The sequence below is a fragment of the Drosophila virilis genome, chromosome 2 (assembly GCF_030788295.1).
Source record: "Drosophila virilis strain 15010-1051.87 chromosome 2, Dvir_AGI_RSII-ME, whole genome shotgun sequence".
Classification (NCBI taxonomy): Eukaryota; Metazoa; Arthropoda; class Insecta; order Diptera; family Drosophilidae; genus Drosophila; species Drosophila virilis.
This window is the reverse complement of record NC_091544.1, coordinates 352,185-374,905: the sequence shown is the minus strand read 5'-3', so window position 1 is coordinate 374,905 and position 22,721 is coordinate 352,185. Positions and strand designations below refer to the sequence as shown.

Below are 22,721 nucleotides of genomic sequence, written 5' to 3'. Positions count from 1 at the left end.
GTGTTTGCGTGGGTTGGGCTTCTCGCCACTGGCAGTAAAACCGTATTACGGTTGCGGGTCACAACATTGATTCTACGAACTGACCAACTGACAACAGAAACGACAGCAAATGTGTTCAAAGCTACTTTTATATTACACTGATCCCTTCCTTCCTTTAATTCTCATTTCCACTCAGCTGAGTGGATTTTTCGAAATCGATTAGTCAAGTTTGAAATTACATTTTGCATTGGTATTACAATAGTACGATAAGATCGCCAAAATAACGCTAAAAAAATCACGTTACAATCTCCCATGAACCTTAAAAAGTTAGAAAATATAAGAAAATTATTTTTTTTAAATTGTCTTTAGTAATTGCTTATTAGAATATAAATCTCTACCTTCAAATTACACTGAAAGCCATTACTCAGCTTTAGACAGGGTATGTTTCACGAACGTGAGAAATTCAAATTTTTCCTTACTGAACTATGTGGATTTTTCGAAATCTGATAATTAAATGTGTAATAACCAAATAGGAGTGAAATGTAAATCTGTGAAATTAATTAAACTTCCAAAAACTAAGCTAAGGGATTTAAAATTATTTATTTCAGCCAACAGAAAACAAACAACAATAATAACAATAAGGAATTTGTCTGAATAAAGGCAAAAAATAATAACAAAAGCTAATCAACTTAGATGGGAAGAAATCTATAAATTCGAAAGAAAATTGTCCTCCTAAGCGGAAAATCAATTGCAACTTGAGCCTTTCACTATTGTCACTATATTTGGGGCATTAACAGGGCTCTGACAAAGGAAGAAACAGATGTGAAAATAACTTGCTGCAAATTCGCTGGAGGCAGCCGGGGCCAAATGAAGTGCAAACTGTCAAATGACAAGCAAATGTGTAAGTCCCTTGAGTACACTTGGAAACCCAGCAGATTAATTTTCTACATATTTTTTTTAGATGGTCGACAAGAATGTGCTCCACATTCGGGCACAATCCACAACATCGTACATAAGCCACCCAATCCAAAGGTTGTTTATTTTGTGGGCCACACGATTTTTAGGGACTAAACGAGGCAACGAAGCAACCAACTGGTTAAAGCCGTCTCTGAAAATTTAAGTGTGAAATGAAAAATAGTTGCGAAGGTCGTTGAAAAAATGATTCGCAAACAAAGACGGCCTTATTCGGCATGGCAACAGAAAACAATGGTACATATTTTCGCCTTTGCAGCATTGCCAAAGCTTCACATAAGAAGAACTTTTTGTCAATGCAGTAAAATGTAAAGCTGTAAGCCGACTTGCAAAAAATGATATACATTGTTAAAGGCGAAAGTATAAAATATTCCAACCAACAAATGTGAAGTAAATAGACAAAGGTCTCCTCTGTACAAAAAATTAATCTGAGGTGGGAAGCACAAAAACTCACGAAAATAAAGCCACCTTGATGGGCTGTAAATAGAAAACTTTTTTGCACAGGTGTCAGCAAGGGCAGAGAGCAAGGAGCAGAGAGCAGGGGCAGGGATCAGGGGCAGGGAGCACGTGTGGAGCAGAGCGTGCTGAAGTACTCGTATCTGTGTCTATCGTAGCTCCCCATGTTGTGCCTTATCTTTATGTTCGAATTAACCCTGCACATAAATCAGGTAAATCGGATTTCAGAAATTTTTGTGTTTTGTATTTATACAAGCTCTTATTGCCAAAATTTATTTTAGTTAACCTAGCTGGACTTGTCGCCACATCTAGTCCGCCACAGGTAATATCCTCATCACCTTACATCCACAAATATAATAAGTCTGTCATTTTATTAAGTTCGCTGCTGACAGCAGGCCAAATTTCCTCAAGGTTTCAGTAGTCGTTGTCTAAATGGAACTTAAACTTTAGGGCCAATGTAAAGTTCAATTTAATACGGAATCTTTTGAGCGGGAGTCCAGGGTCAGGGTCGACATTTTCGCTTCGCAATGTGCCAGGTGCGTATTTAACAGTTGTAAGCAAATTTTATGTTTAGAAATGAGAAAATGCTGATATTATTTTGTGGCAACCATCGTCACATTATAATCAGACTATGTGTGCGATAATATAACCCGACAAACACACAAAAACAAATAACATTTTCATAAAGGTCTCAGAAATAGCCTACGAAAATGCCTCGTGGCAAAATCTTGACAAGTGTTTACCCAAAAATTCATCTAGATAGAATCCTAAATGATTTCAGCTAACAATCAAGAATATTTGTTGGCTTGATGTGCTATATTTTTTGCCAATTTATTTACTTAATGGGATATTTAAATTTGAAGAATTACAATTGCATAGTTTAATATACATATGTAATTTATATATGAATAAGAAAAACTTAATATTATGCTAATTTAAAAAACAGCTCGAAATTACAGATACTAAAGTTTTGGCCAGGTTGGCAGTTAATTGGTCAAATGAATTCCACGTGTGCGGCCAGACAAACTGCCAATTTGTAGATTGTCACCGTTTGTCTGCCTCCTGTTTGGCTGGCGACAGCATTTGCATAATTTGGCTCAGCTTGTGGCAGGATAAAGGGTGGGAAACTTGAGTGCAAAAGGATCGGAGTGCAGTTTGTTGAATTTTTAATCACTGCCTCTTCTCTTCCAACGGGGCTTGAATAAATTAAATCTCTTTCGTGTCGCATTTTAACTTAAAGTATCAACACCTTCGGGTAGCTCCTGTTGCCTCCTACTGTGTATTGTGCGCTTCCATTTTGTTGCTGTCAAAGATTGTGGCATATTAAATTTTGGCTAAGTGCTGAGCGTGAGCTTGTTGGTCCAGGAGGAAGGGCGTTCAAATACTGCCCTGCAAACTAATCAAATCGGATGCGAAACGTGTGCCGCCGGCAGCTTGCTCTTTTCGCTTTTACGTCCTCGACTCCATTTATTCAAATTTAATTTTATATTAAAGGCCACTCACTTCAGACTTTATCGCTGTCGAATGGCTTATAAAGTGGATTGAAGGCGCCTATAAAATTGACGACTGCCGATTTTTGGCAGCCCCGACTCGACTGCAAGCTAATTAAATTCCACAGCTAAGTATATCCGACGAGGCCTTTTTTGTACAAGAAATGTAGATTTTTTTTGGTTGAAATATGTATACATAATATCTTGATAGAAATAGTGTTAAAACATTTAATTAATTATAAGTAATTAATTCACAGCTAATTCCGCCTAAACAGCTAATTAATTGCAAATGCATAATGAGAAACAAAAAAAGATGGCAAAGCTAAAGGACTTTAAGACTATATACCAGTTCGTAGCATATCAAATGTATATTGATGATAATATATGCCTTGCCTCATATTTATTTTCATAATGCATAATCCATCCATCTTAGGGACAAGAACAAAGTAATATAAGTGAAAGAGCAGTTGCAAAGTTGGTCGAACTTTTGCAAATTGCAATGCTTTTTAATTAGATGCCCGACCTTAGCGAACTTTTGCTCTGTTGCGGTTTGGCTTTGTGGTGGATGTTGCCTAGGTGGCGGTTGCCTTTGGTCGAGTCGGTGACTGATTGCAAATGTTTTGCATTCTGTTTGTGTGAGAAAATGCTTGGATGATGGTGGTAACGCTTAATCTGGACCTTGACTACCATTAACATAAATTATTTAACTAAAATCTATTGTCAGGCCTAGTCCAACTCAACCTAAGTCAGGTAACTAAAACGCAGTTTTCGACTTTCATTCGTTTAATTAGTATTACTCGGTTAATTTCCGTGTTGCCAATTGGCATTTATATTTTTCCTATTATCGACCCCGTCAGCAGAAGTGTTAGTTTAAATTATTTATGGCTTTTATCCTATTTTGTTTGTAGACGTTATTATACTATTATTTGGACAGTGGATATCAAAACATATTTTGTATGATATCCGTACAATATAAAATTCTCATCGCTTACTTTATCGATAACTAATATTAAATTAAAAAAATTTAAATTCAGAAAGATATATTACATTTTTATTTTACCTACATTATTTGCTTAATATAAACAATCAAGAAGATGATGGTTGTTAAATGCGTTCAATGTTTTAGACAGTCATTAATATCTAAATGAATCTGTTGAATATGCGCAAATTGAATGAATTGTTACTAGTCAAAAAACAATTTATATAGTTGTATTATTTGAAATCCGGAGCTACTCGGGAAATCCATAGATCTTCACGTTACCAACATCACGACGCCTATCACCAATAGTTTCCTTTTCGTCACAGGCATAGGCCAGCAAATACTGCTTGGGATGCCATGCTACCGTGAAGGTGGACGCGTCCACATGAATGTCGGTGACTCGCTCGCCCGTCTCTGTGTAGGCAATGTCTATGACTAGATCCTCGCTGGCGGAGGCTATGAGTCGCTCATCATGGCTAAAAGATATGGTACGCACGGGCCACTCCAAGCGGCTAATCATGCGCAGGCAGGCCAATTCGTTGGCATCCCAGAGCGAAACCTGCGCATCTGCCGATCCCGTCGCAAAGTATTTGCCTGTGATCAAGAGCATTTTACAAAGTTTCTTTTTAAACACCCTCCACCTACCTGTCGGTCCGAATTCAATACATATACAATTGGCAGGATGTGCCTTTAGCGTCATCTGGTGCTCTAGGCTGGGATAGTTAAGTACGTGCATGCAGCCCATGCCATTAGTCAGAAAGAATAAATCGTTCGTGTTGTTCCACGATATCTCATTGACCTCAAAGCTAAAGGGCTCCTCCACACGTATTTTGTTTGTGCGCGTGTCTATGAATGTTATCAAATCCTCCTTGTTGCCCACAGCAATTGTCTTACCGTCCGGTGACCAGGCGATATTTATGTTTTCGCCCTTGGTGTTGGTAACTGAAACACATTTGCCAACCCGTATGTCCCAAATGCGCACAGTCTTGTCGCCGCTGGCCGTGCTGAACTGGTCCGGATTCGTTTTGTGCCAACACAATTGGTCCACGGACGCAGTGTGGCCGCGAAAGACGTTGCTCTTGACAAAGCGATCGCGCTCCAAGGCATAAACAGCGACAGTTTTGTCAAATGATCCGGAAGCCAAGTGACAGCCATTTGCGTTCCAGCACACCGAATGCACCTACGAAAAGAAAACCAATTAAATGCCACCGACAGACTAAATGGTTTTATACCCACCTTTGACATGTGTGGCCGCTGCTCACGTATTTTACTGTGGGATCTAAAGTACGACTTGAGATCCTCAAACGTCTGCTCGGTGCGATTCATGTTATGCGTAGTTTTATATATTCCGCCAATTTTATAAACTAAAACAAACGAAACTCAAACTCGGGACAGTGCTGTCAGCTGTTGCATACCGGCACGCAGTGTTGAATAACGTCAAGTTTACTCAATTTCACTTTTAAATCAGTTGTTATCAGTTGTAGCTCGCGACAGCAATATTTTTCAAAATAGCGCAAGGTTACAAAAATCTCATAAGTAGCACAACATGTTTTGAAATCGTCTCATTCAAAGTCAGATCTTTTTATTTCCCGTATCGTGTAAAAATAGAAAATGTATATTTTATTTTCATATATTGTTATCATGCTATGTACGATGGCTTCTATCAGCGGTAAAACCGTGTTTGATCAACTATTTCAAAGTGAACCGAGAGGCGGGTATTATTATCCAGCAGCATATCAAGGTGGGTCATATCAAGGCTATTACGACCAACGTTATGGACAGCCTCAAAGATCGAGACCCAGATCACATGAGCATCAGCGTTCCTATAAGGACATTTGCCGCATGGTTAACACGAATGGTTTCACAAATCCCAGCGGTGTTCCTCGATGTCCCTATTAGCATAATCTAACAACATTTGTAATTATTAAAAAAAGTATCGCTTTAAATAAATATGTTTTCCTATTGCGTTTAAATATGTGCCTGTACAATAATTCTTAAATTAGCGAAGCATTTTACACATAACGAAAACTTCCTATACCAACTACATTAATAAATTACTTGAAAGTTGTCTGCACGTGGCTGCAAAGCAGATCTTGTTAATAATCTAAAATAGTCGCTTTTGCACAATGTAAAAGACACAGGCAAGAAACAGGCAAAAGGCGAAGAACAGCAACATCTTATCGGTACACTCGCGCCGTCCATATTTCTTTAACAGCTTGCCCGACTGTGTGATACTCCCAGCCGTATTGTGTAGCTCATCGTTGGTGGCCTCCACGTTCTGGGAGGAAGCAACGAGGGTCTCCAGAGTAACCGCACTCTTCTGTGTTGTCTCCGACAGATGCCGCGATATGGCCAGCATTTTCTCGGTGACGTCGTTCTCCTGCGATACAAGACTGCCCCGGTTGTGCCGCGCCCCTGCCGTTGTGCGCTGTCTCAGATCACTTTCTCCCGTGATGGCCATGAGCTCTTCACGGTTGGCTTTCTCGATTTCCAGCATTGTGGAGACGTTGGCCTTGCGGAATGCTTGTAAAGTTTTGGAAAATTGCTCGCGATGCGTGTCCACCTCTATGGCCAACGAGGGATCGGCCATGTCCCGTGCCCAATCGTCCAGCCGTTCAATGTTTTTGCGAATCGCAGACAATTTGGCACGTCCCGCTTCGTTGAGCTCCTCCAGTTCGCCGATAGAAGATCTGCTGTTAAGGATATCCTAAAAATTGGGGATTCGTACAAGAATATGTTTAGCTTGAACTTATAATTTACCTGTATAATGGCCTTGGCTTGCAGATTGTTATCAATCAGATCTTGCCGAATAGACTGAAGCGTGTATTTATCCTTGTCCATGATTGCAATTGTCTTTCTCTTGTTTTGACGTGACGTGTGGCATATCGATAAGTGCCAATTGTCGTTTCGTTTTACAACACTTTCTACTTGCCGGAGATGCGATAGGTGTCGAACAGCTGCTTTTCGATAACATTTATTTTGCTATAGCCGCCTGAAATGCTACAGATTTGATATAATTTGCAAGTCTTGCTTACAGAAAATGTCAGGTGTTTGGAATATTTCTCTTTCGGAGTCAGTCCCGTCACCGGTAGGTTTGTTCAATTTGCTTGAAATAGAGCCCTCAATAATATTGTGCACCATTTACAGACAACTGCTAACGATTCCATAGTTAGCTCTCATTCTCCCATCTACGGGCAAATGGAAAACTCAAGCTCTGACAATATTAGCGAACCTAATGTGACCACGGACATTTCGCCCTCTAGTTTCAATGCTGACCGACCACCATTCAGAGATTCTTCTCCTCCAACATTGGATTTAACAGATGACGGTTGGCAGCTCGCGCTGGAAGAATCGCTGCGCAATGAGCTCATAGAAGCCGAAATAGCCAGCAGTAAATATATTCATAATTACACATTTACATGAAATACCTTTCCAAATATTTTAGTACGACTTTTCTGTGAGGACGTTGAAAATAATTTAGCTGAAGCTGGCTTGGGACCCGAGGGCAACAATTCAGTACAAAGAAACATAATTGGTCGCAGGAATAGTATACCCGAAACCAGCAGTAAGTCTAATTGATTCAAGACTAGGAATTAACCGGGAACTAATTTCATCTAATTACAGACCAACCCGTAGACTTAATTGATCTGTCAAACATTGAATTCAATCCGATTCCCCGATCTGCAAGAAGTCTTGCTCCAGATGCTATCATAGATCTATGCTCACCAGAGCCAAGACGCCAACTTCCAACGTACATTAATCTAGCGGATTCTAATGAACCACAATCGTGTGTCAGCCGACGTCGGCTATTAAATACGTCCAGCGACCAGCCCGTAGTTGTCGAGGACGTTAGAGTTGGTGTCTCTCCGCCGAAGCAAAGGCATGTTGAGAAAACTGAGCCATGCGATGAATCGTATAAATGCCCGGTTTGCTTGGACAGCGTGCGTAAGCGTGAACCTTCTTCGACTCGCTGCGGTCACATATTTTGTAAAAACTGCATCCTAACTGCCGTACAGTCAACTCACAAGTGTCCTCTATGTAACAAGAAAGTCACCCAGCGTTCCATATTTCGTATTTATCTTTAAGACGTTCCTCCATCAATTATTATGGATTTGATTTGACTTGTCGAATCATGGTATTATTACTTCATTCTGAGATATTTTAGCTATAAGAAAATTGATGCATTTGTTATTTTGTTCATTATCGAATGTAATTAATGAACAATGCAATTAAAAAAAAATGCTATATTAAAACAAAATAACAAACGACTGAAGCTTATATAAAAGATGTTTCATGCACGCCGAACGTGAAATATTTCTTTTATTGTTCAGTAATTCTTACAAAAATTAACATTAAAGATTAAGATAAGACTTAATAATCTAACTATAGTTCATCCTTCAAACCCCCTATACGTTGCATTTTAGCATCGGGTTCTATATCGTATTTAATCAGTTTTTTGTAGCGTTTCAGCAGCTTGCGCCAATAGCACTTGACATCTTGCATACGCAGATGCTGCGAAATGAAGTCATAGCCACGCTGAGCTATTTCCTGGGCCAGGCTATCATTGTTTTTAAAGTAGGTTAGCAATTCTTCGTATTCTTCCTGGCTGGGATAACTATGCAGTGGCACGTAATGGACCCACGGCTTCAGTTGGTGGTAAAAAAACTCTTGCCACTCGTCGCCTATATGAAACACAAGTGACTTGCACATGAAAAGATGTTTCAGACGGAAACTAGCAGCCACACCGCGAAAATTAAATAAGTATTTGTATTTGCAGTGATCCTCGAAGGACACTTCACTTGCCGGTGGTGCATCGAGAGTATCTTTAGGTGATTTCCAGGCCTGATTCTTAGTGTATTGTGCTTCAACAAGGTGTGGCTTACGCCTCGAAAGCAATATCAACGAATCGCGCTCATCCGAGGTTCGTGAGCCGCGAAAGAAGCCAAGTTCTTGCTTATCGTGCCAAGATAAACTTGATGAGCGCTTCTCCAGCTTTGCACGCATTAAGTCCCAGCGTCCGATGCCCGTTGGATGCAATTTGGTTGCAGGTCCACCTGCCCAAAACGTCCAGGCGGGGTACATAATGTCCCGATACTCTTTCGTCTTTGAGAAGGAAAAAACTGGCCCATCATGTCTCCAAGCAGAATGCAGTTGCGGATAGTCTCGTGTGTTGATCACCAAGTCCATGTTGGGTAGCTCGGCCAGCAACTGTAGAAGAAAGTGCTCAATTCCCTGGCAGCGTGCGGGGAACATGCAATTGTCATCACGGTACAGCTGCTTATTATAGATTTTGTACCGCGTGCCATACTTCGCGGCGTCGTTAATCATTTTTCGGGTGACACCTGTTGATTTATACAGCGCCAGGTCGCGTTTGATACCCGCGGCGTAGCAGGTACAATTAACGTCATTTACATCAGTAGTGCATGGCTCATAGCTGGCTAAAGCATTTTGTATGCTCTGAGTAATTTTAGAATGTTCTAAAACACATTGAAATGATTTAAATTAATTTTGTAATTCAAGTAGCGCTGGTTTACATACTTGCGACCTGATTTGGGTCAATTCCATCGGTTTCACGACAAGTTGTGTGTTCAGCGCCGTCACATTGTATTTTCTGTGTCCCATTGCCTAAGTTGCTTAAACTTATTATTAATATAATTAATAAAACATTATTGCTCATTCTTCGAATAAACAAATTGCCTGCCGCTACGCGAAAAGTTATCGATTACATTTGCCATCGTAAGAAAAACGAAAGTTAGCGTTCTGTTACATACAACTGCTACGCAATTAGGCGGACCGTTGGCTGTATTGAAGGTAGTCGTGCATCAAAAACATCGAAAGTCTGTGAACAAGTCGTACTCTGGTCACACTTATTTGGTAACAGCTACCAATAGAGTTGCTTTTAGGCATTCGCGGAGTGTGTGCACACTGGCTGCTACAAAATGAAAAAACAGCCAACACTACGTCGAAAGTTTCCATATTAATATTAAATTAACACGCCAAATTACTGACGACAAAATTCAATAAAACGACTTTTCTTTCTGCGATCGCTTAATTATGCGTGTGGCATATTGTCAAATCGAAAACACGTAAAACGAATCAAGCGCGGGTGTATATTCATTCCATTGTCCATAATTTATAAACGAATTTTGCAACAACACAAAACGAAGCGAATCGAAGATTAAATAGCAGTCAAAGTTGACATAACTGCAAACGCATACTCAAGTATTTATTCAAAAGTAAATTATTGAACAGCGGGAGAAGCACGCAAAGAGAAAAACTAGAAAAAACCAAATTCAACAAAAAACGTAATTTTGGCAACGAAAGTTGTGTACCCACAACTAAACACGAACCGTTCCACATTGGAAAACTGCAAGAGGAGTGGAGTGGAATTTGCAACAAGGTGGACGGCAAAGGCGTTGGCGAACGCAGCAGCAGCGCACGAGATGATTGTTGAGATAATTGCCTAATACAATTCAATGCAAAAGAGGTAATTTTATCCAATCAACCTGTAGGTGCACCTTTGTATATATATATATATGTGCGCGCACACGTACAGATGGCACCTTTGTATTTCTGTATTGTTCATGTATATGTTTGCATGTGTGTGTTATTTACTAAATTTTCAGCGGTAATTGATTTAAGGCAAGCTTTTTATAATATTATTTTTATTTCTTCAGTTACAAAATACAATTTGAACTTTCATATTGGGCGCTGCAAATTTTGCTTATTTTCAATAGTTGCTTAAAACCATATGAGAGAAATACCAGTTGCTTGTCGATTTGTTTGTGTTAACGGCTTATACCAAGTATTTGTGCGTCGGGGGGGTCGGGGGGTGCAGCTGCTGCTGTGATTTAATTTAACTCGCTCCCGCATTCGGTTTGCTTTGAGCTCAGCTTCCGTTCCGCTTTGTTTCGTTTGTTCGTTCAGGCAACGTCTTTGCTTTCGGTGTCTCATGCGCTATGGTGTCACATTTGTTTTTATCACGTCTCTGTTTATCTCTTTCCATTTTCGAAGTAATCAACATATTTCAAATAAGTTTTTCCACCTTTTCAAATATTGTTCATATTTCTTTTTTTTTTTTTTTTTTTTTGCTTTTATATTTAATTAAACATAAAGTTATGTATTTACATAGAGAACTGCATTTTGTTATTATTTAAGCAGACGAGACTTTATTAAACTTGCAAATATGAATTCAATGATTTCTTTTTTTTTCTGTTTATTATTATTAAGTGTAGAACACGTACAATCATAATTTAGTACCTTAACATGTATGGAAAATTTTGTTTAGACCCGAACCCCATAACGCAGTATGAGGATTTTAATGACTTATTTAACTAAATAAACACCGCAATATGTTCTATTTAGTTTATGGAATCGCAGCCCTCTTATCTTTGTTCTATAATTATTATAGTATGTTTCGAGTGTCAACTATTATCCGTAGCCATGCAGTCTGATTATGTGTCATAAAATAAAAATAAAATAAATAAAAACACCGCCACCTTGTAGTTGCAATTGGAACAATCAATGTAGAGATTACTTACCTGCTGTGGCTGTAACATGAACATTGATACACACATAAGTACATGCAAATGTATATTTATATTCTTGGATTTTAGTGCAAAGCCACCCCTAACTTCAAGCACAACACCAAAGTCATCATTCTAAGCTCTTTTGTTATGGGCCTGCGCATTGGAATTGCTTGGCATTTTGTGCCAATTGGTAGTATTTCGTCAGGCTAATATTGCCCTCGATCAGAGCCAATTAAATGTATAAACTTTTCTTAAAACTTACATTTAAAATTGAAATGCAGTTATTTTTTGTAATCGAGATTTCTAATTAGTTTTATTTACATATTTATGGTGTTATTTAAATGTTTATTACCACATATAATTGCAATTATATAAACATATTTCTGATTTGCTCTCTTGTGATATTGTGTTACCAGTACGCTTTACACTGTAGAGCGTACCTCGCTTATCAGGTATTCTGGTGGTGTGTCATCCGAAGTGCTCAAATTTCATTGTTTTAAATGCACGCACTCCCTCTCAGTGGGTGACTAAGAAGTCGCTCTCTCGCACTCTCTTCTGCTTGGCTGTTACTCTGCTTATGCTTTTATGTTGGTCAATTTATGCGACTGGAGAGGCGTCGACGTCGCTGCCTATGTTGTGGCAGCGCCATGGAGAGCCATGGAGCGAGAGTAGGCGAGAGTGCGAGAGCCTTCATGAGTTACAAAGCAGCGCCCCACATCGACGGTTGCTCGTCGCCCGTTTGTTGGGCTTGTTCGTTCGTTCGCTCGTTGTGTTTCATTAATTTCATTTGGAAATAGTAAAATGTAAAAATAGTTTAATATTATGCCAAATAAGTGGACTAAACTATAGTTAAAATGTAAAATTAATTGCCTTTGCTACCTATTGATAAATCGATAAGTGTATACAGTGTAAAACCTGCATTCTGCGGAATTCACCACACCCGCAAACCCAATGAGCAAACCCCCACTCCATATAATATAGTTGGCTCTCTTGGCGTGTTGAGAATTTAATTTCCAGTGCGTAGTGCATTTTAACAGTAATCTATCTAAGGCAAGTGCCAAAGAAATTTGTGTGTGGCAAATCGATTAAGTTGCAAGTGTTCCTCTTTTTTTAATGTTACAAAATATTATCTTACCTAAGTATAATATCGTGCAGCCCCATTGAAATGCGTTCGAGCTCCTTATCAGTTGAAAATGGTATACAAATACATACATACACAGAAAAGTCAAGTGCGTTGCAAAGTGTTATATTGGAAATATTTTGCTAACATTATTTTCCTTAATTGTGTTTGCAGCTGTTCATGGAAACATAATCTGTACAAAATAATTTTTGAATACAACTCTGCGCAGACAAAAGGTTGGGTTTGTTTTGAAAAATCGATGCTGTTCGTTATTGAATAAGCATGTGTGCGCCTCTGCTCTCTATCTCTCTTTTGCTCTCTCTCTCTCTCTCTCTCTCTCTCTCTCGCGCGCACTCTCTCTTACACTCCCTCTTGAACCAGCTGTTTTGGGGTTCGGTAATGTCGCAATTGACGTGTCGATTAATGGGAGCTATTTTCTATATTCTTAATTCAAGCACATTATCATGTGAACATTTTATGTTGTCTCGAGGTTTAGTTCCCTTAAAATGTTTTCCTTTTTATTGGTTTCTCTATCTCAGTGGCCCTAATGAAAACACCTCAATAAAATAATACAAAATAAATAATTATATATATAATGTTAAATACAATATATTTATATTTGGGACAATCTGTTTTGTCAGAAGTCGATGATAAATATGGAGGCATTCGTAACTGGTACACAATAAGCAAAAACAATAATTGAATGGAGAAATAAATTTCTTTATTAAATGCTTGCCAAAACCGTATGTAAAGTGTTATTACTCAAATATGTGGGCCATATATGAGCCTGCGAAGGCGTCATCATCGCCCACATGGCTTGTGAGTGCTTGTTTGTGTGTGTGTGTGTGTGTGTGTGTGTTTTGGCGCAACAGATAATAATTATTCCTAACTCTAAACGAAACGGATTGACAGTCAGACTCTATCGCAGTTAGTTATTTTCGTTATTTTATTTTCAAACTAATTACATTCTAATATATGTAGTCAAAGTATTTCTTCTGTACTTTGCTCATCTAAAACATTTAGGATTAATAGACTCCCAATTGCTTACCACTTGAAAACGGGAACAGGAGTGTCTGTTTGTTGCTGCTCATTGAAAATAAATGTTCGTTTCAGTATTGAGATCTAAAATTGTAAATCAAATAGCGTATTATGTTAAATGCCAAGCCAGGAGAAGAGTAGGGAATCGCCCCGGAATTCAGTCGGTGGGATCATTAGAATATGTGCAAGGGCGGGGCTCTTACTCTTCGAGTTGAGTGAAGAAATTGGGACGATCGCTTTGAGAACTTATATGTTTTTTTGTATGTTTGATATATTTGGGGACTTGTATATTTGATTTATTAAGTTGTTTGAGTTTGCCAGCTCTGGCGACTAGTTTATTTCTGGTCTCTGCACCTTTGCGGCATGGAGGGATTCATTGTTTTATTACAATTGTAAGTCAGGTGCTGACATAATAACTTGAATGCATTTCAGCTGCTTTTAAATAACATTTTCACAATAATTAAAGCCGCGTCAGAGTAGATCATGAAAGGATTTACATAAATATGTGGCTAAAGATGAATGAATAATGATAAATACTCGAGAGAGAAATTCTTTTTTATGTATTGCCATTGAACATTGAACGAGTATATAATTATTTGCAGGAAAAGTGATCTGTACTCGTTTTATTCTAATTTGACTTGCGAATATGCTTGTTTATAGCTTAGCTTGCTTCTCTACTTCAATATGATTCACGCTTTTTGTTGTATAAATAATTGGACCCCGCACTGTGTTTATTTGTCGTAATTTTATACTGCGGCAACAAGGTTTTTTTTTTAGTGAAGAGAATTCAGATACGCTCACATACAGCTTTATTTATAATATAAACATACATTTATTTGATACGATGTGTTTATTTTTTCATAATGAAGTTGAAATCGATCGCTTGAGGCGTTCTAAATGAATAATTTAACCGATAATAATGCTAATTTGACTTGACGGGTAACCAACGTCTATAAAAATTAATCTTACATATCAAAAAACAAAATGTGCAATTTCTGTGAAAGGAAATCCATTGAAACTTCTAGACTTAGCCCTCGAGTCTGTAACATAATCCATATCCTATCCTCAAGACGGAAATACGTGAGTCACAAACCCCTATATTGAATAGTTGCTGTCGAAGTAACCGATTGACAGTTTAAGGCCAACAACGACCCACATTTGGAGTTTTTTTTTTGTATCTACACCCGAGTACAAGACGCAGATGTAGGTATTTATATATTGAAAATTATACTCATGTACATGTGGCAATTGTATTTTTCTGTTTTTGCATCTTGACGCTGCGTGCTTAAGTGCTTAATTCTGCCTTCAACCCGAATCTCATCTCACGCTTCAGCGATTGTCGCCGTCATGCATATATATATATTTACATGTATATATCTATATAGAAGTGTAAGCCCAGCTTTTTATATTAATTTATTTTTCTTGCTATTTAGTCTCGCGCTTGCCGGAAACCCAAAACACACAAGTAGAAGGAGGCTTTTGCTACTCTTTTTGCTAAATATTTAATAAAATGTGCCTTGATTGTAACCAGATGAAATGGGTTTAAGAATATGTTTAGATGGGGTATATCTCAGTGGAACACTCTTAAGTGTCTAGTCTTAATTTTACCTTCGCGAACTTATCTTGACTAAGTTTTTTGCTATTGTTAGTTGTCTTAAAAAATTAGGCACTTTTTGCCGCTGTTCATGTGGGTGCCCAGTGCACAGCCGAATTCCCGTCCGAACTCTTCCGAGTTACTCAGTGGCCCGTTGACATCCCAGCGTTGGGGTGTGTGCTGCATGAGGGGCATTGCCTCGGATGCGGGCTGCTCGTCCGGCTTGGCCCAGCAGCGAAGCTGGGCAAAATATATGAAGAAAAGCTGCGTGTTAGTGAAGTTGAGCTCGGGAAGCGTCTCTCGGAAAAGCAGAGGTTTCAGGCCATGGACCAGCTCAAGCCAGCCCAAGTACGCATTGAAAGCGACATTCAGAGCCCCGCCCTCGGCGATGATTTCTCTCAGGCGCGTCGCATTGCGGAACTCGCTGGGCTGATTCGACAGGTAATTGCTGTATTGGGCACGCTGGCACTCGGTGGCGTTCCGGTAGCCGGCCATTGTCAGCTCGTTCCAGGGCGCCGTCGCCTGGGGGTGTCTGTTCCAGCCCTCGTCATCAAAGGCCTGCAGCAGTGCGCTGGCCAGTCGCTGTCCCAGCAGCGCATATTTCAGCGCCTTGGGATAGTAGTAGCTGTAGTAGGGTTCCTGCATTAGACCCCAGCCCACGAGCACCGCTTGCTGGCGAGGCACCAGCGCGGCACGCACTTCGAAGGCATTCACCGTGCCCTCGGGGATCTGTGCAAAATCATTGCCCCGCAGCTTGTTAAGATATTCACGAGAATTGAAGCGCAGTGTCGTCTCCAGCCTTCGCCAGTAGTCTTCGTTTTTCTGGAATTGCAGACCCGAGAGATCGACGCCTTGGTAGTCTGGCAACTGGGTGTGGTATTGGGCCAATCTGGTCCTGGCCGTCCGTCGATCACTTTCGTCCAGCCAGTCAACCTTGAGCAGTTGCTCAAAGGCCTTCACCAGGTCGCTGAACACCTGCTCCATGTCATGCTGTGCGTCATCGCGTTGCACGTGGCGTTGGTACATGTCGCCCAGAACCTGCGGGAAGAGCCGCTGCATCACATGGACGCACTGACGTGGACGCCGCATCGCCTGCTCCTCTGGCGGTTGGTTCAGCTCCAGCAGTGCCCTGTATATAATGTAACCGGAAATTGTTATCGGATTGTTGGCTTTGGCTGTCCGCACCAGGTGTGTCAAATAGCTCTGGGAGCGCAGGTACACATGTTCCGTATAGGCGTCCTCTAAAATGCTCTCGACAAAGAGCTTAAAGTCAAGCCAGTTGCTCAGCTTAGTGGTCAGCTCGGTCAGTGTCATTCGCGGATAGAGTGAGCTACCGCCGGGCTGCTGGCGCAATCTCTCCTGCCCGATGCGAGAACGTCCGCCGTAAACGGGAGCCTGTGCTGATTCCTGCTGATTGTCGGGCTCGGACCCCGGCAGGGTCTCCTCCTCTCGCATGCGTTTGCAAAGGTCAAATTCAAAGCGTACAATATCGCCGCTGAAACGTGCCGCCTCGCCACTCTCCATGCCGAACCAATCTCGCATGTTATCCGCAACTTGCTGCTGGATCTGCTCGTAGATCTCGTCGCGCACATTCGCCTGCCGCGTGGCTATTGCGCTGCAGTGCTCCGGTGGTATGATAGTCAGGCGGGGTTCGCCCAGGTAAATACTGTTGCCGCGCAGCTGCTGCAGATTGAGGTCCACCTCCAGGCCGATTAGTATATCCAGGCCATAGTTGCGTCGCAGCGCTGCCAGCATTTGCAGCCAGTGATAGTCGGGCTTCCAGTTCGAATTGGGCACATTGCGCAGTCCGCCGTGTTCCCGCAGAATCTTCATTAGGAATTGTCGCCGCTCGGCAGTGTTGGCCTCCACGGCGACACACGAATCGTAGAAGCTGCGCACCTTGCGCACATTTGCCGCGCTCGCTGCGCTGTATTCGTTGGGATGGTGCTGCGGTGGCAACGGGAGTGTCAGCAAATCCTGCAGCTGCTCCGCTATGCGCGCCTCGACCAGGTGCTGGGCCGTGATCAGCTCACCAGCGCGCAGTTGGCGACTGTGGTACCGTCCCCAGTTTCCGCAAGCGTACTCGTAGAAATCCACGCAGGGATCGGTGCTCAGATTCATGTACTTGTGTATGTCTCTGGCCATGGTTTGGCGCACTTTCTGCTCCTGGCGACTCTCAACGTTGTTGTTGCCGAGGCTGGGCATGGCGGCGGCCTGCGGCGAAATACCTGCCTGCATGCTCGCGCGATTTATGTTGTTGTACCTGTATTGTGTGCCGGCCCCGTAGACTTTCCCGGCAAGGTGAGACAGAAATAGTGACAGTAATAGAGCAACTCGTGTAGTTCCCATTTTAGCGTTCAAAAATCGACTGAGCCCGGCGCTGAAAGATGAGCGCCGCTATCATCGTTTCGCTCTTGAACTTGACGCATTGGGTCAACTTGGCCGACTGAGGCCCAGTTCCTAGGGTTATCGCCGTAGAGACGCTCTAAGGCCGGGAAGGGAAGTAAATAAAACCGACCTTGCACGTCGACCATTTGCAACTGTTCAGAAATTGAATAAATAAACAATATATGTATAGAATTCTACAGCTTTATTCAAATGAAAATATATTCATTCTCATTGTTTTTCCACATATAAGAAGTACGTCGAAATCAATATCGCTAAAATTCAGACATTTTAGTAACATAATTCATATTTTCACCCACTCGCCTCCATTTGAATGTATAGTATCTGTAAATAATTGTTATCTTAAATTAACTGTGGGCTGGGAATTATTATTGTAAATAGTCAGTACAAAATACTTAATCGAAAGAAATAACTAGTCTCTCTAGGTGTTGTCTGATGTCTAACATAGGATATAGTACGATATTTTTTACATTGAATTTGGCTGCTGCATCAGTAAATAGTACACTTCTCTGAAGGATTCATTGGTGATCCGGCTGGGCAATGGAATTCACGTGCGAAATCTGCCAAGTTTCTTAACGGCCCATTTACTGCTAGGCGAGTCCAGCTGTGCGATTGTCGGACACTATACGTGATCGTAGGCCATAAATTGGGCTCGCCATAATGCTGCTCCTTCGGATTGCAGTGTTGCTGGGCGAAGGCTAGGAAGAAGAGTGCTGTGTTGGAGTAGTTTAGCCCGGGCAGGGTCTCCTTAGTAAGACGCACGAAGTCATTGTTGGGTGCCTGCAAGCCCAGCCATGTGAGGTAGGCGTTAAAGGCAATGTTCAGACCGGCACTGGAATTTATTAGCAGCTGTGTGGCGGTTGAATTGTGCTGCAGATACTCCTCCACGTGGCGTCCAAAACATTCACTTCGATTCTGATACCTATAAGCCGTCAGTGGGTCCCAGTTGTCGTGCTCGAGCAGGCCAATCGACCAATGCAGCTCGTCGAAAGCCGTGGCCATCTGTCGTGCCAGCACGGTTCCTACAGTAGCGTAGCGCAGGGCATGGCCGTAGCGCTCATCGTAGTCAGGCGGCTGCAGCAGCGCCCAGCCCATCTCAAGCCGCCGCTGGACAGGCCGGTAGTGCACCCGAGTTTCATAGGCCTCCACAGGATCGGCTGGCATTGGCGGGCTCTCCTCAAGCTGGCGCTTTAGCTGCTGTGCTTGCACCTCATCCAAAAGCTGACGTAGATTGTGCCAATAGTTGCTTCGGTCCAGAGTTAGCCGCAGTGCCAGAGGTTGCTCGTAACTTGGCAGTATTAATTGTAGATCGCTTAGCTTACGTTGAGCAACGCGTCTGCTGCCCTCTTCCAGCCAGTCGGCGCTCACGCTCCGCTTTAGTGCATCCTTCAACTGGTCGTAAAGCTGAAGCAGTTGCAGTCTGAATTCCTCCGTGACATACTGACTAGCATACAGCTCGCCCAAAGCAGCTGGCAAAAGGCGCTTAACCGTGGCCAAACAGTAGGCTGGCCTGTGCTCCGGCTTATCCTCTAGCGGAAATATGAGGGCAGCGACTGCCCGATACATGACATAGTTGGCTATCTGGGTACCATTGCGGATACTCAGTGTGCGCTTCAGTTGGCGATAATAGTCAGGAGCTGCCATGTAGACGGGCCTGAAGATAGTCTGATCGTAGATGCTGCTCACATATGTCTTGAAATCTAGATCGTAGAGCTGGGAAAGCTCAGATAGTGTCTTTCGGGTAAAATTGGCCGTGTAGAGCTGCTGCTCGGCATTCCAAGGTTCCAGGCCATGCATTCCACCACACAGCTCATGTTCCAAGCTGACAATCTCGCCTGCGAGTCGAGCGGACTCCTCATTGCCCATTGCTAGCCAGGTCTTAAGTTGGGTGGCCACTAGCCGTTCGATCGCCTTATATGCCGAATCGCGTTCATTAAGGTGGCGTTTGGTGCACAGTTCCCTGGGAATTAAGGTGGTTGGCTCACTTAAGTAGATGCTATTCTCCTGCACGCTGGCATAGTTGTAGCTGACGCGCAGCCCTATGAGGATATCCATGCCATAGTGTCGTCGCAGTCGGCCTGTTACCTGGGCCCAGTTGTATTCTAGGTTATATGCAGCCCACTTCGAGCCTGGTACGGCTGGGAAGCCACCGTTTTGCTGAATGAAATCGCTGAGAAAGTCCTGCTGCTGCTGACTCTGGTGGGCCCGGGCCACAAGGCAGGATTGGTAGAATTCTTTGGCTTGACGTGCAAGAGCACTGTCCTTGCGATGTGCACTCTCCTCCAGCAGTCGCATCAAATCCACATCTATGCGGTGTTCCAGCTTGGCCAGCGGCGTGGACTCCGTTTCCCAATTGCCGCAGGCATACTCGTAGAAATCGCTGCAGGGACTGGCACGAAAGTTCATCTGACGCCGCATCTCATGCGCCTTGTTTTGACGAACTGTCTCCTCCGTCTGGAAAACGCGCTGAAACGCACCTCCCTCACCAGGCACTTGGCCGAGGTACGCAAGCAACAGAGTCAGCAGCAAGAGAGATTTTGAACAGCCTGTTTCTGACATGCTGCTGCATCTTTGGGTCGCTGTAAACTGTCAGCATTCGTTGCTCGGTCCGGCCTTAAAGTGGGGCTGATAAGTCCGCAGTTCATCGCGGGTTATCACGAGAGAGCATAAGAGCGGAGGAATGGAAATACAAGGCTGCAATGCTGGACTTAAAGTCTATGTTTGCTATGTGGAGGAATCTTGTCTGCCGAAGACTGGACAACTATTTCATATGGGCTAAAAACAGTTTCAAATGTGCAAAGCTTTATTGGACTTGTGTAATAGATATGTGTCGCGAATACAAAATGTTGTGAATAGCCATTCAATAGAGTGCGCACTTGAAGCGGGCATTTAACTTGTCGTCTCTGGAGCACCTGAAGGCATTCGCGAACTGCTCCGAATTGGAGAGCGCTGTGTTGACACGCAGCTGTTCGGGTAGCTCATCGAAGATCTCCAGGGAATCCGGGTAGTCGGAGCAGTAGAGCTGGGCATAGGCCAAGTAAAAGAGCTCATTCTCCGAGTGATCGAGCAATGGCAAACGTTCCCGCTGATAGATGATGGGCGTCTCGGCCGAGTTCTTTAGCCATTTTGTGTAGGCGCGATATGCGATATTAAGGGCGCCGTTGTCGGCGACAATTCGGCTCAGTAGACCTTTGTCCTTGACGGGCTTGTCCCTGAACTGCACAAATATGGCATACTGCTCCTGGAAACACTGTGCGCGTCGGGCGAAGGAACTCTCCGAGGTGACATCCCACCAGTTATTTCGATAGCCATGTCGGTCGAAGTGTCGTCCCACATCGTCGAAGCCATGCAGCATCTGGCGAGCCAGCAAAACGCCTAGTGTGCCGTATTTCAGGGCGTTCGGATAGGCGGGATCCCAGAAGAAGCGCGCCTGAAGAAAAGTGATGGGTATTTGCATCTTGTTGGTGGTTAGCTCGTAGTGTGGCACCTTATACACCTGGTCCGTCAGCTGCGGCTCCTCCACCAGCTTCGATAGCTGCCGCTGCGTGTGCCACTGCAAGACTCTCACCAAATTCTGATAGAACTGATCCGGATGCAGATGAAGGCCGTGCATCTGTCGTATGAGTTGTGTGTCATCGTGATTGCGGAACTGCAGCTCCAACGCTTCCAGCTTGGCGATGGCCTTCTGGCGGGTGTCCAGCGTGAGCCAGTGCAGATCTGTGGATGCCTGCAAATCCTCACGGAAGACTCGCTTAATGTCCGCCCAGGTGGACTGCAATTCGTTGATCATGTCCATGTTGTTGTAGTTACGATGGAACAGGCTCTCTAGATGCTGTGGAAAGTACTTTCGCACCAGTTGCACGCACCACATCCCTGGCTGGACTGTCGCCGGAACACGTGCCTGGTCGAGCGTATCCAATGCGCGCCAAATGGTATAATTGGCCAAATGCAGCTTCGGCGTGTTGCGAATCACGTCTACCAGATTGGACATGTAATCCTCTGGCGTCTCGTACAGATCCACGTACATGGAATCGTTGAAGATCATTTGCAGATAGCGGCTGACATCAACATAGTTGCCATAGGCGGCCTTCATCTCGGCGGCCGTACGTTGTCGGGTTGTCTGCTCCAACGTAAGCGCCGCATTGTGTGGCAATCCTTTCGCCAGCTGCTGCTCAATCTGCAGAACCTGTGACGCCACCTCTTCATGCCAGCGGTCCGGCTGCTCCGGAAAGTACGCCTCCAGCTTCACTCTGATCGAGCGCTCGTAGCGCTCGCGTGCATCATGGTAGCCTGCATCTAGATATTGACGACGATGGCCCAGTGGCAGCTGCGGTGCTCCCAGTTTGAGTCGATGCATACGCTCCTCCTTGTAGTCGAGCACAACGTCGAGGCCGATGAGTATGTCCACTCCCAAGCGACGCTTCAGCATGGCCACCACTTGCAGCCAGTCATACTCATAATGGTACCAGGATGGCACTCGGATCTCTGGCCAACCGCCACGGAAATCGGTTACCTGCAGCAGAGCCGCCAGAGCAGAGGCTGTGTTGTTAGCCTGGGCATAGCACGAGCTATAAAAGCTTTTCAGCAGACGATCCGCGCTGCTGTCGGCGCCAGGTTTCGTGCTCTTCAGCATATCTGCGCTCTTGCGCACAAATAGCTCCTGCAGCTCCTCCAGATAGTTAGTTTTCTTGTTGTGGAGACGCGCCGGGTGCAGACGCGGCCAGTTGCCGCAGGCATAGTTGTAAAAGTTGTCGCACGGCCGGGGCTCCTCCGTGCTGAGGTAGGCCTTAATGTGGGCTGCCTTGGCGAGGCGCAGTATGTCGTTGGTGTAGTTGTTGGCCACAGGATGCGTGCCAGCACAGCTCCAAATGATCGATAACAGGGCAAAGCCTGTCAACGAGCATTTCCAGCTTTCCATATTATTATTGGACTATTTTTTGCGACGTGAGATATGTTCCGTTTAGTTGTCGAAAGAAAACTAAGCTCAAATTGAGCGATGCGTCGATTTTTGACTTGGGCGGAGGCTTATCAACAGCGGCAGCAGCTTGTGATTCTTGATTAATTAATTAGCTTTATTAACGGTTGCAACAAATTTGCTCTCCGTCTCAGTGGCCCGGCTGACCCAATTCTATTGCTGTTCTCCTCACACTCACATGGT

The 22,721-nt window shown here is 43.4% G+C and overlaps 8 protein-coding genes across 8 annotated transcripts; 2 read left to right on the top strand and 6 right to left on the bottom strand.

Moving 5' to 3' along the window:
* Positions 1-3,926: 3,926 nt before the first annotated feature.
* Positions 3,927-5,323, bottom strand: tex (THO complex 3 homolog tex). The gene is made up of 3 exons (XM_002058340.4): positions 5,113-5,323; positions 4,522-5,056; positions 3,927-4,470 (listed from the first exon to the last, which is right to left on the bottom strand). The coding sequence occupies exons 1-3, from the start codon at positions 5,200-5,202 to the stop codon at positions 4,127-4,129; spliced, it is 969 nt and encodes a 322-aa protein (XP_002058376.1). The 5' UTR covers positions 5,203-5,323; the 3' UTR covers positions 3,927-4,126.
* Positions 5,324-5,425: 102 nt separating this feature from the next.
* Sec20 (vesicle transport protein Sec20) lies at positions 5,426-6,803 on the bottom strand. Its single transcript, XM_002058339.4, has 2 exons — positions 6,637-6,803; positions 5,426-6,583 (listed from the first exon to the last, which is right to left on the bottom strand). Exons 1-2 carry the CDS (start codon positions 6,715-6,717, stop codon positions 5,981-5,983), a joined length of 684 nt encoding a protein of 227 aa, XP_002058375.1. The 5' UTR covers positions 6,718-6,803; the 3' UTR covers positions 5,426-5,980.
* Positions 5,488-5,950, top strand: LOC116651857 (uncharacterized). The gene has a single exon (XM_032439054.2). The coding sequence runs from the start codon at positions 5,488-5,490 to the stop codon at positions 5,773-5,775; it is 288 nt and encodes a 95-aa protein (XP_032294945.1). The 3' UTR covers positions 5,776-5,950.
* A 6-nt stretch (positions 6,804-6,809) lies between the features above and the next one.
* On the top strand, positions 6,810-8,158 carry dgrn (degringolade). Its single transcript, XM_015169494.3, has 4 exons — positions 6,810-6,964; positions 7,024-7,267; positions 7,322-7,441; positions 7,501-8,158. The coding sequence occupies exons 1-4, from the start codon at positions 6,917-6,919 to the stop codon at positions 7,959-7,961; spliced, it is 873 nt and encodes a 290-aa protein (XP_015024980.1). The 5' UTR covers positions 6,810-6,916; the 3' UTR covers positions 7,962-8,158.
* rumi lies at positions 8,152-9,682 on the bottom strand. The gene is made up of 2 exons (XM_002058338.4): positions 9,415-9,682; positions 8,152-9,353 (listed from the first exon to the last, which is right to left on the bottom strand). The coding sequence occupies exons 1-2, from the start codon at positions 9,551-9,553 to the stop codon at positions 8,260-8,262; spliced, it is 1,233 nt and encodes a 410-aa protein (XP_002058374.1). The 5' UTR covers positions 9,554-9,682; the 3' UTR covers positions 8,152-8,259.
* Positions 9,683-15,040: 5,358 nt separating this feature from the next.
* Positions 15,041-17,627, bottom strand: Nepl13 (Neprilysin-like 13). The gene has a single exon (XM_002058336.4). The coding sequence runs from the start codon at positions 17,504-17,506 to the stop codon at positions 15,218-15,220; it is 2,289 nt and encodes a 762-aa protein (XP_002058372.3). The 5' UTR covers positions 17,507-17,627; the 3' UTR covers positions 15,041-15,217.
* Positions 17,628-17,732: 105 nt separating this feature from the next.
* On the bottom strand, positions 17,733-20,161 carry Nepl14 (Neprilysin-like 14). The gene has a single exon (XM_070206739.1). The coding sequence runs from the start codon at positions 20,120-20,122 to the stop codon at positions 18,053-18,055; it is 2,070 nt and encodes a 689-aa protein (XP_070062840.1). The 5' UTR covers positions 20,123-20,161; the 3' UTR covers positions 17,733-18,052.
* A 187-nt stretch (positions 20,162-20,348) lies between these two features.
* Positions 20,349-22,682, bottom strand: Nepl15 (Neprilysin-like 15). The gene has a single exon (XM_002058335.4). The coding sequence runs from the start codon at positions 22,479-22,481 to the stop codon at positions 20,424-20,426; it is 2,058 nt and encodes a 685-aa protein (XP_002058371.1). The 5' UTR covers positions 22,482-22,682; the 3' UTR covers positions 20,349-20,423.
* Between the last annotated feature and the right edge of the window lie 39 nt (positions 22,683-22,721).